The 12,834-nt window shown below is 42.3% G+C and overlaps 1 protein-coding gene across 1 annotated transcript in view; it reads left to right on the top strand.

The window, feature by feature from the left end:
- Window positions 1–3,073: 3,073 nt before the first annotated feature.
- tango6 (transport and golgi organization 6 homolog) overlaps window positions 3,074–12,834 on the top strand; it is a 40,216-nt gene continuing 30,455 nt past the window's right edge. The window contains exons 1-6 of the mRNA XM_002936012.5: window positions 3,074–3,198; window positions 5,561–6,222; window positions 9,976–10,092; window positions 10,208–10,355; window positions 11,132–11,268; window positions 12,498–12,663. Of these exons, the coding sequence (XP_002936058.2) occupies window positions 3,120–3,198; window positions 5,561–6,222; window positions 9,976–10,092; window positions 10,208–10,355; window positions 11,132–11,268; window positions 12,498–12,663 (1,309 nt within the window). The 5' untranslated portion in view covers window positions 3,074–3,119. The remainder of the gene's footprint in view (window positions 3,199–5,560; window positions 6,223–9,975; window positions 10,093–10,207; window positions 10,356–11,131; window positions 11,269–12,497; window positions 12,664–12,834) is intronic.

Genomic DNA, 12,834 nt, shown 5'->3' with positions numbered 1-12,834 from the left:
GTAGTTCTGGACATGCTATGGGGGCACAGATAAGTTGGGGCAAATGTCAGTGAAGTGATTAAAGAGGGGGCACTGCTGCTAAAACTAAAAATTTGCCTGTCAAGCTTTAGGTTTTCTTTTAATAAAAATGTTTACAATATATTCACACAAAATTTTATTATTGCCTCATTGATTAAGCTAAAACTAGCATAACCATGCAAATGTGAGGTAAAAACTTTTTATATATAAGATATAAATTAAACTTTTTTTAATCAGTGTTTTACTTGTTTATACAATGTTAATGAGGCTTTTTGCACCTATTGTTCTAGGGTTAGAGAGAGACTTGTCCCCTAATAATAGGCTGCTAATCCCCATTAATATGTTAATGATCCCCCAATGGGGCCCCTACCTTAGGTGTGAAATGGAGACTGGGGGAAACAAAACAAAACAAAAGATCTTAGAATTGGTCTGACAGAGTTACACTGAGCTTTACTCCATTTTGAAAATGTCGGGGAAAAATGTCGGGAAAAAATATTGTTAAAACGTCGTATAAATGTCGTTTAAACAACAAATTCACAAAAGTGTCTGTAAACTGTCTTTCTTTCACCAAAAACAGAAAAGTGGGAGTTGAGTCGGAATTTAGGCGGATTTCTGTTTGTGAATCTGGAGAAAGTGTTTTCCACCACTATTTCCACCACTTTTACTCCAAAAAAGGGCTTTCTCCACTTTTGTGAATTCCCCCCAGTGTCTCTGTGTACATGATGTAGTGGAGCTGCCAAGGTTAATCTACTGTACAGTACACATTATGCAGAGCTGTCAACCTATAAAGTTTGGATCCCAAGCCACGCACATGCCGCAGAAATGTTTACGAATCCCATAAGTTCCGTCACTCACGCTTCCGGAATTGAGGTGACACTCAAAATTACAAATGTCCAAATGCATCAAATGATGTCCCCGAATGCTTACTGTGCATACACGTCCAGAATTTGCAGTACTTCAGGAGGTTTTGGAAAAATAAGGAGGGGTGCTGCTGGGGGATGGGGAGCCACCAGAATCTGGTAACTCCTGAACAAATGGGTGAGGGGTGGAGGTTGACAGCTCTGCATTATGGTGCTTTCCTCCCATTATATATTTACATAAATATCTTAAGCTGTGAAAGACGATCTTTGGGGAACAACTCCTAAAACAGCACAGTTTACTTTTGCTTCACTGCTTCAAAAGGGCCTGGGTGAGTTCTTGAACAAGCATAGAATCCAAGGCTATTGTGATACTAATATCTACAGTTAGTATTGATTTTCATTATTGTAACACTTGTTTGGCTAGGATATGGCAAAACCCAGGCTAGAAATTGGCATGGAGCATGCGTTACATGCGACCTTAATACACAGGAGTGGGCCTCCGCTAGGTGGGAGGTATTAATGGAGCTGAGGATGTAGTTGAACTACAACTATATAGAGCTTGTGTAGTGCAGATAGTAATGGATGCCAGAAAGGTTCTTGCTGATGAACTAATAACTTGTTTATTATCCAAAACACATACGAGGTAGTGCAACAGGGTATTATACTCACAGACACAGCAGGTATGGATATAGTCACAATGGAGAATAGCAGATGTGACACTTAAGGAACAGTATAGCCCACCGGAAGGATGTGCAGAGTGTTAGCTGAATACCTGAGATGAATACCCTCACTGTAGGGAATGTTTCCAGCCGACTATGGTCCAGGGGCACAGCACCTGCCTGAATCCTGCGTATAAACCTGTCCCTTCAGAAAGGCAAACAGAGCCGGGGTAGGCTAAACCCTTAACACTCCTTTGATGGGGCTAAATAGCTGCCCTTACTAAATAGACTAACTGTGCTCACCACTCCTAGAGGGTGCTATTAAATACTTCTGACTGTGCTGGCTTTCTCTCGTTCACGGGGCCCTGTCCCCAACTTCAGAAATAGGTGGTTCTCTTTACTGGGGACTTATGCCTCCAGGCTCAATGGTGTAACGCCTGAGACAACAGCAGCCAGAGAGGAAGACACTCCTCCTTGCAAGACACTATATAGTCTCCAAGGGGAGTGGTCAACCAGGCTAAACCTATTAGGAGTAGCTTAAAGAAGAAGGAAAGGCTAAGTCACTTGGGGGTGCCAAAATGTTAGGCACCCCAAGTGACTTAGATCGCTTACCTTCTACCCCGGGCTGGTGCCCCTGTATGGAGAAAGCAGCACCAGCCCGGGGTAGCAGCGATCGCTTCCTCCTTCCTCTCTCGCTGCGCACGCATGCGCAGTAGAGTGAAAAGCCGAACTTTAACAGAGAAATCGGCTTTTTCACTCTACTGCGCATGCGCTGGACTCGGAGTCTAGGAGAAAGGAAGGCGGAAGGAGGAAGCGAATCGCCCCAGGTACCCCGGGCTGGTGCGGTTTTCTCCTAACAGGGGCACCAGCCCGGGGTACGAGGTAAGCGATTCAAGTCACTTGGGGGTGCTTAACATTTTAGCACCCCCAAGTGACTTAGCCTTTCCTTCCCCTTTAATAACTGTAACCTGAGTATAGAGAGCTCTGCCCTATAACAGTACAGATAAGGAAAGATAGGAAAGTAAAGCCATAGGGAGCTTAACCCTATGCGTCCCTACATTATTATTAACATTTATTTATAAAGCACCAACATATTCTGCAGCGCTGTACAATAAGTATTGGTGGTTGTATATATAGTTTATGTATGTGATAGTATAGATTAGTAAGTATAGGTTGTGTGTGCTGGGTTTACTCGGTTGAACTTGATGGACTCTGGTCTTTTTTCAACCCTATGTAACTATGTCAATTTTTTTATCTGCCTTCTTTTGGCTTTACATCTGCTTTACCATTGACGAACTACTTAGAAACGGCCCTCTACAGGCCAGATAAGTGAACAACATCCGTGAAAAAGCAAACGTAGAGCTGCTGGCTGTTCATTCTCTCTAATAAAAAGTTAGCTAGTCCTTTTCAAGAGATTGAAGCGACTGTGAGTTTTATATTTTACATTACAGTGAAGTCATTTGCCATGCACTATCACGCACATACCACAGTGTTCAGCTCTCTCTACAAACACGTTCGCTTACTATGTATTATTTGTCGCGTAGCAATGACGCAATAGGCGTGAGCCGGCGGATTCTCGAACATGGCGGAGGGTTTGACTATCAGTACAGTAATTGAGGCGCTAAAAGTTTTGACAACGCCAAGAGGTGACAGCTGGAGAGGTAACTGCGTACCGCAAGCGCCTGCACTGATTTGCACATTGAATATTCTCTGGCATGACGCAGCTCTATAATCTCATAATAAGCCTGCATTTCATGCGGGAGGGTGTCCCCTGTATTCTGGTTCCATGTGGGCTGTCCCATGCGAATATTACTGCAGCTCCCTTCAGCCGTGTCTGTGGGGATGTTGCCTATAATGGTAAATACTTAGTAAGCTTGTTCAGTGGTTACTTAAAAGTACGTTCAAATGTAAATAGAAATTCTGAGAACACATTGGTAAAAATGACATCTTAATAAAGTGTCCCACAAGCTGTTGTAATTTCTTGCTTTTTATGCCACTTTATTGTAATGTCTGTGCCATGTTTGGTTACATTATGTTTATCTGCAGAATAAACATAATTGCTGTATAATAAGAATAATAATGGTCCAAAGATGGTAAAGGCTCAAAGGGGACACACTGTAAAAATCAAGAATGTTTCAGTGCATTATACGCCTATAAATATAGAAGGAATGTTTTGGGCTGATTTATTGAAAATTCCCATAAAACCCTACTAGGTCCGCCCATATGTTCCACTTCTTGCTGCCACCTTTCCTAGGCCATTTAGGGGTGCTGGCAGCACACAACACACTGTGTTGTGGGATAGGAACCATTGAGCAACTAGGTGGACCGCATAGGAAACTGAATCTTTTCTTTGCTTAAAGGAGAAGGAAAGGCTAATAAAGAGTTAATCTCAAGCTGCAGGCATACCTTCAGTTCTCTCAATAGTGCCCTTAAGTCTCCACATATTTTGCCTTTTCAGATGATCAGGAGCCAAACAGGAAGAAAAAACGCTTAGCATAATTCCATGCTCCTGCACCCAGACCAGGACCAGCTACTCAGGAAGCGCATGCGCATTTAATATACTGTCAGGGTCGGACTGGGGGGTGAAGGGCCCACCTGGTCTCCCGCCCCAGGGGCCCTGCAGGTGCCCACACCCTTAGCCCCCCCCGAGGGGCCCCCCTACCCCCCCTTGCAGGGCCCCCCACCAGACATCCTCCCCCAAGTGTGTAAAATTATCGCGTCAGGGCAGGAGCGGTCAGGCAGGGGGGGCACCGCAAGGGTCGGGTCTGGGCCGCTGGGGCCCGCCGGGATTTTTTCCCGTTGGCCCAGTCCGACCCTGTATACTGTGAGCGCATCTTACTAGCAAGCCCCTGCCTGTGTTTGCGCAGTTAGAGTAGGGTATAGTAGGTCACACTCGCGTCTAGGGGGAGGGAGAAGATTTGCGCATGCGCATTTACTTACACGGCGCCATGTTGGACTAATTTAAATATCCAACATGGCGGCCGCAATAGATGATAAAGAGCGCTTACAAACATCGGCGAGTGCTCTGAAAATACTTGCGATCAGCTACAGGGAAATGAGGCCTATGTATGTATAGAGTCGCACTTGTAACCCTTTCCTTCTCTTTTAAAGCAGGGCTGAAATTAGCTAAATGCTTCCTACTGTTTATCTGGCAGGGACTGTTAGGACATGCCCACCCCCTATTTGAAACAGGGACAGTGACCAAAGAACATCCATTGGGATCTCCAGTAAAGGGGCTACTTGGTTTCAGAAAAAGAAAATAAAGCTTCTAATATGACCCAGTCAATCACCCGATTTGAATCCAATTAAAAATCTATGGAAAAAACTGAAGATCAGATTTCATAGAAGAGGGCCCTGGAACCTTCAAGATTTGAAGACTGGCATTTCATGTCAATTGCCCCATTTGAAATATATCTACTGAAAAAAACATTTAAGTGTTCAATACCTATTTTCTCCTGCTGTTTTATTCATTATTACCTACAAGATTAGGGTGATTTTACCTTACACTGTATGTCGTCTTTAAGGAAGTGGCATATTGGGAAGGCAGCAATGTGTTCCCACATAGGCCATTAGTTATAGAAAATCCTTTTTATCCAAAATTGAAATATGAAATAAAACATTTATTCTGAGAACAGAGTTTCTTTTAAATATTGAGACTAAAATATTTGTTGCTTCATTGCATAAATGAGTATTCTATATACAGTATAAGAGATGCTGATCTTTGTTTTGAGAGACAAGCACTCTTATTAAGGACACACCAAATTCATAATTTCTGGATTCGGCCAGACACTGAATACTTTTCAAAATATCACCCAAATACTAAACTGAGTCAGCACCCTAATCTGCATATTAATATTTGAGAAAAAAAAAAAAACAAATTGATTGCTCTTTGAATAAAAAGTCTTAATTCAGTCTTCACATTACTTTTAATACTTCAGATTTACTTCAGCTATACACTTACAACAGAATGCCTTCCCAATACAGAATACACTAAAATATTTGTTATGGCTTTTGTCTTTTCAGATTCTGGTCAAGCCTCTCCTGAAACAGATAAACAGTGTACCCTGTTGAACACATTAAAGCTGAATGTATCCACCTTAGAGGATAAGATTTTGAATGGGCCAGAATGGAAGGAATTAAATAAAATGAGGATGAGGTTGCTGGCACAGACCAAGTGGTTAGAAGGATGCTTCAGTAGTCATACAGAGCCACACTGGAGGTTCACCTTAGAAGCTTTGCTCTTGCTTTTGTGTTTAAAGGAATGTATGATTGAGTTGGTTGCTTCTTTCCAGCCTTCTAAACCAAACCCAAGGACTCCTGAAGTAGCTCCGGCTCTAAGCCCAGACACACTGAGCATCTCACAGCAAAAGATTGTCCAGGCTGTGTTGCAGTTTGTGATATCTCTGGGTATCTGCCCATATCTTCTGCCTGGTGTTGGCCTACCTATTCAGCAACGTTCAGAATTTGGTGCTCTTGTCAGATCTCTCATCACCTGTGAAACCCCAACTATTCGTACACGCAGGCTCTTTATTTCCTGTTCAGCCCTTATGGAGGTGTCCCATCAGTTATCATTGGGGAGCCTATTGCTCACGCATTATCTGGGAGACTTAATGGCTGGACTATGCCAGCTTGGATTCTGTCCTTCCCGAAAAAATGCTGAGCAGAACACTATAGAGAAGCTAAAGGTAGGTTGCTATCATGCAAAAATATTCTTCATAAATATGAATTGTTTTATTTTTCATTTACGTCCAGGGGGACACAGGAATCATGTGTTTAAATCCCCTTCACTCAGGAGGCAGGATGTAAATAAACTGAATTCTCACCTCCTTATATAATGCCCTTTTCTCATCAAGTACTCAGTTTTAATTGTGTCTTCGCAAAATTGAAGAAGCTCAACAAAGGCCTTTAGATAGTCCCTACACAAAGAATTCTATGGCTGGAGGAATAGCCTCAGCACCCAGGGTGGGACCAGAGACAGCAGGTACTGGACTCTCCGTGTCAGCCCCCACAGTGGGATAATCCCCACACCCTGGCCTTTTACAGGAATCACTGGTGAGAACGGGTCTGGAGACCCAAGGGGGCGAGTGTGAAAAAAGGCAACTCGAGGGCAGATCTTCTGCTCTTGTCGACTCTGAGGAAGAATCTCTCAGTGACGGTGAGTTATCCCCTTCTGCATCCTAAGGGGAGGAATCCTCCCCTCTCTTGGATTAGGCAACCAAATTTGGCTATTTAATCACAGCAGTTCTTGAAGTACTTGGAACAGTAACACCAAAAAATGTATATATTTCAAAGAAATTAAACTATAATGTACTGCTGCCCTGCACTGGTAAAAGTTTTGTGTTTGCTTCATAAACATTACTAGAGTTTATATAAACCTTGGTGTGTAGCCATGGGGGCAGCCATTCAAAAGAAGAAAAGGCACAGGTTATATAGCAGCTAACAGATAAACCCTGTAGAATACAATGGTGTCTTATCTGTTATCTGCTATGTCAGTGTTTTTCAACCTTTTTTGGGCAAAGGCACACTTGTTTCATGAAAAAAATCACGAGGCACACCACCATTAGAAAATGTTAAAAAATTTAACTCTGTGCCCAGCAGCAGTGCCCCCCTAGTACATTGGTGCCCAGCAGCAGTGCCCCCTAGTACATTGGTGCCAAGAGCAGTGCCCCCCTAGTACATTGGTGCCCAGCAGCAGTGCCCCCCTAGTACATTGGTGCCAAGAGCAGTGCCCCCCTAGTACATTGGTGCCCTGCCTACGGCACACCAGGCAACATCTCGCGGCACACTAGTGTGCCGCGTAACAGTGGTTGAAAAACGCTGTGCTATGTAACCTGTGCCTTTTCTCCTGTTTTCCAGCTTGAATGGCTGCTCCTATGGCTACACAGCAGCTTATTTATATAAACTATAGTAGTGTTCCTGAAGCAATCACCCCAGTTTTACCAGTGCAGGGCCACAGTACATTATATTTCAATTACTTTAAAACACTTTCATATTTTGGTGTTACTGTTCCTTTAAGGTTGAGGAGCCTGCATCAACGTCCAAAAAGCCCAAGGGCCTATTTTGCAGGTCTGCTGATCACTCCATTTTCTTTCCTGTCCATGAACAATTGCAGACCATCATCCAGGAAGAATGCAATACTCCTGAACATAAGTTTTAGGTTACTAAAAGATTTGCAAAACTCTATCCCTTTCCTAAGGAGGGGGTGGAGCACTCCTCTTGTATGCTCCAGTGTCACGCCTGTCTAAAAGTACTGCATTACCAGTCTTGGATGCTTCTGCCTTTAAGAATGCCACTGATAAAAAATTGAAGGGATTCCTTAAAGCAATATTTTCTTCTTAAGGTGTGGCCTTCCGACTTATCATATTGATTGCTTGGGTAGGAAGAGCACTAGAAGCATGGTCTGACCATCTCCTTAATGGAATCTGCAAGGAGAGATTGGTGGGGGACCTTAAAGGAACAGTAACACCAAAAAATTCAAGTGTATAAAAGAAATTCCAATATAATGTACTGTTGCCCTGCACTGGTACAACTGGTGAGTTTGCCTCAGAAACACTACTATAGTTTATATAAAGAATGCAGCTGTGTAGCCATGGGGGCAGCCATTCAAAGGAGAAAAGGCACCGGCACTTAGCAGATAACAGATAAAACACTACTGTATTCTACAGAGCTTATCCGTTATCTGCTAGGTAACCTGTGCCTTATCGCCTTTTTTCCCCGTGGCTACACAGCAGGGTATTTATATAAACTATAGTAGGGTTCCTGAAGCAAACACACAACTTTTACCAGTGCAGGGCAACAGTACATTATATTTGATTTACTTTAAAAAGCTTTAATTTTTTGGTGTTACTGTTCCTTTAAGGCTGAGGTTTTGTACATGCATAAAGCTAGTTCCTTCCAGGGGACGTTATCCCTCCAAGGACAAATCCACCTGGCAATCTATAAAATCCTCAACCAAGTCTTCCAGTGACAAGCAATCTTTGGCATGACTGGCCAGAGCCATCCCCTGCAGATCTTCCAGTCCGTGGAAAAGAAACCTTGCGGGAATTTGGGCAAGGCCCATAGGAGACCCCTGGGTGATAGAGGCCATCACATCAGGATATCAGCTCGAATTCCATCACTTCCCCCCACCAAGATTCAGGGTTCCAAAGGAGCTTCTAAAGCAGGCAGTCATTCCATTTAAACAAGGAAATTTTGATTTCTTCATTCTATATTTTCACTAAGAATGACAAGGAGGGAAAGCTCTGTAATCTGGACCTTGTACGTCCCTCCAAATACCGCCCCCTTTTGGATTACGGCTCGCTCTACACGAGCACTCAGTGGAACATGGCATCTGCTGAACAGCTATGCATGGCAGGAACATGGTCCTTTGTACATACTTTTACAAAATGTTGATACCTTTGCCTCTGCTGAGGGGCATTTGGATGTAAAGTTTTACAATCAGTAGTTTAACTGAATTGCTTATAGTGAATTCCTGAGTTATTTGTTTTCTCCTTCCCTGTTAAGGGACAGCTTTGGTATGTCCCCATGGTTCCTGTGCCCCCCAGGCTATATGAGAAAAAGGGATTTTACTTCCCATAAAACAGGGGAGGACTTTCTCATGCTTTTCAGCCACTTTATATCATCTTTAATTCTGTTAGATGTTGATAATTTTGCTTGGTTCTTATTATAGCTGAGTACCTGGTTGGAGAAGGGCATTATAAAAGGGCGGAGGGGGAGAATTCAGTTATTTTACAAGCGTCCTGATGGAGGGGGATTAAACCCCATGGTTCCTGTGTCCCCCATGGGACTAGTGAGAAAAGGATGTTTATAAGAAATGGCTAGATAAGGTCAATCACACACACTCAAATATATATATATATATATATATAACAGGTCAAGAATGTCGGCACTCATAGGATTTCCGTAAAAAGGCAAAGAAAATAAAGATTTCTTAGATGCAAGTGGTGAGATTTATTGTGTCCAACGTTTCAGTCCTTTTACTAGGACTTTTCGTCACTCCCTGACGAAAATCCTAGTAAAAGGACTGAAACGTTGGACACAATAAATCTCACCACTTGCATCTAAGAAATCTTTATTTTCTTTGCCTTTTTACGGAAATCCTATGAGTGCCGACATTCTTGACCTGTTTGATGAATTTATGGCTCTGGCACCGAGGTTTATTTTTTCTTTAAGGTGTGCTTCCCACTTTGGACTGCTATATATATATATATATATATATATATATATATATATATATATATAGCTTTGGTAAGTAACAAATTGCTATTGACAGCCTGAGACCAGTCTGTGGTTTTGGGCCTTGAGTATGCTTCCAGGGTAATAGAAGTAACCTTGAGGGTGGGATCTGCTCTTCTGCTTAGTATATGTTGTAGTTGATTTACTGTAGTATTGCTTCATTTTGCTTTGGCACTAGAAAACATTTTTACCTTTTATTTCAGGATCTGACAGAGTCTGAAAGGAACCAGTGTAAAGAGTTTCTCAAAAGTCTCCTTGATCAGGTGTACCAGCCACTGGTTATCAGAGAGCTGCTGATCTTACAAGGAGGCCCAAGACAGGTATGCCAGGGAGCTTTATCACCCAGCTGGATATATGGTACATGTTGCTGTTAATTACCGTGAAATTTTAATGATTTTTCCATAATGCAATTTATTGACATTTGTTGCACGCCAGGGGATAAAGTCTTGTAGTGGCAAAGCAACTAAGCGAGCTCCTGCCCCATCTTGGCTACGGCGTCTTTCTGGGCATCTGCTATCTGAGCGCTTAATGAAGCCACATGGTGTACAGGCAGTTGTCAGAGGGATCCTGGAAGGAGCTGGAGGTAAGTACTCAATTGTTGTCTGCTATTAGAGGTTATATGACTGGGCTGCAGATTAGCCAGGCTGAGTGTTTAAGAAGTAACAGAATGCATAATTTCTTAAAGGGGACCTGTCACCCTAAGAAATAACTCCAAATTATTTTCTATATTGTTAGTTGAGCAAAATAAACTTTACTTACTTTATATAAATAATATAAATCTTGTTTCCTTCCATCTTGGAATTACTCAATCAAAGCAAGCAGGCAGGCACCATTTTTTGGACACTGTTATGAAGGCAAGCTGTGTATCATGCCAAAATCTTGTTTATGTGCCAGAATGGGGGACCAGATGCCCATGCCCATGCATTGGCTACACAGTTAGATGAGAAGGAGGGAGGGGAAAAGTGAGATGTGCAGTGACATCTAGGTAGTGCAGAATGGAAAGCAAAAGTTATTGTCATAGAGGCGGGGCAAGCAATATATGATTGACAGCTGGGATTTTTAAATGCCTTTATAATGGGTTTGGATGTGTTAATATAAAAATGAATTTGGGTTTCTTGTTTAATTTAAAAGGACTTTTATTATACAGTTTTTTATGTCTGGGTGACAGGTCCTCTTTAATGATGCAGCTAATTGGATGGACCTTGCTTTACTCTGCTATAATCTGCTATAAATTGGAGACCTACCCTCTTTCACACCATTTTCTATCACTACTTCCCGTAATACTATGCTTGCCTTTATTTCCTAATTTTATACAATGATTATGTCTCTGTAATTAAAGGGTTCTATCTGTTACTACAGCTGGTGCAGTTGGAGGCCATGATGCAGAAGCTGCCTCCAGCAACTGGGAGAAATGTGATGCAATTGCAAGAATACTAGTTTCCTGCCCCCAGCAATCCCTCACTGTAGAGGAGTATTACCAAAAGGTCTGCCCACAGGTATTGGAACATGCTAACAATCTACTTTTTGTTACAGGCTAGTCTGTATAATGTATATATAATGTGTCCTGATCAAGTACCTAATCCCTTTTGAGTTGAGATATCCCTGCTAAATGACCAAAGAAACTTACTTATTAACATTATATTTAGGCTTACAGTCCTAAACAACATGTATCGGTTAGGCCACATATATAATGTTCTCAGATTTGTACAGTGTGAGAAAAGGTTCAATACCACCCATGCAGACTGCCATTGACTTTAAGAACTTTAATCCCAGAGTGTGTTTCGTCCAAAAACCATTCCATTAAATTCACTGGCAGTCTATCTTTGTGGTATCAGATGATATTGAGCATTGTGCACAGAGTCTAAGTTGGCTTGAGAGGAAACTTCTGGCAACTTTGGCAAATTGTAGCGACGCGTATGCCATCCCACTGGCGATTTACATTCTTGCTGGTGGGATGGCATTGCGGGGAGATTAGTCGCCCGCGGCAATGAAGATTTGTTGCGGGGCGACTAATCTCCTCATCTGCCACTGCCCTTAGAGTGGTCTTGTCACATGATATACCCTCATTGCCGACGCTTTATACACTGACAGGCTTGTCTGGTGTCAGCAGCTGAAAGTTTCCAGCATGTCTGTGCATATAACATGGATATTTCAGGATTGGCAGGTCATGCATGTACCGAAAATCATATTAACCTTATTTTATTAGTGTATCTATATGTCCAGCTTTAGAATGTGGGTGAGTTTTTATGTATTAAGCTCTAAACTCACATTTTGATAAATGTGCCCCTCAGACTTGTATGAAAATGTAAACTTGCCCAAAACGGGTTTTATTGTACCTGGGTATTGCTACTGAATAACCACTAAAACTTACCACCCCCAGAACAAAGACAATAATAATTTACCATAAAAAAGCATTTATGGTAAAGCACATTGGGTGTTACCAATGTAGCTGAGTAGTAGAGGGTATGTTTGGCAAAGACACTGACACGTTTCACTCAGTCTTGCACGTGTTATTACATCAATAGTGGGTAAGCCAACACAAGATTTTTGCGTGATGCTATGCTGGCTGTTTCTGCAAGCAGAGAATCGTTAATAATAAACTAACTTGGCTGCAAACACACTATGATTACAACTTCTCCTTCAAGCTAATGGCAAAAATGAAATGCATATGTTCTATAACTGTAAAACTGATTAGATAAGATAATCACTTTTTTCCCCCAATTAGATTTTGGATCTGCTGCATATCCAGGACCCTTTTACAGCACGCCAATTTCAAAGAGTTGCCACAGAAGCTTTTCTGGCAATTGGGCAGGCAGAGCCACAGCTGGCAGAAAAACACCTAATTCTGCCTGTGCTGGAACCGCTACTGCGCTGGACCCTTGCACCACAAGGTGAGTTTTTTGCCTCAATCACAAAGGAAGCACAATTTTTGCCACGTTTTCTGACATGCTGCAGCTTTACATGCTTCTTTGAGTCAGTAGGCAAATCTAGTGCATAAAAGTAGTGAATGAGATCGTGATCAGTCCAATGTATAATGGCTTTACCCAGTTCTAATTTTTGGC

Source organism: Xenopus tropicalis, chromosome 4 (assembly GCF_000004195.4).
Source record: "Xenopus tropicalis strain Nigerian chromosome 4, UCB_Xtro_10.0, whole genome shotgun sequence".
NCBI lineage: Eukaryota > Metazoa > Chordata > Amphibia > Anura > Pipidae > Xenopus > Xenopus tropicalis.
This window is presented reverse-complemented; position numbering and strand designations above follow the sequence as displayed.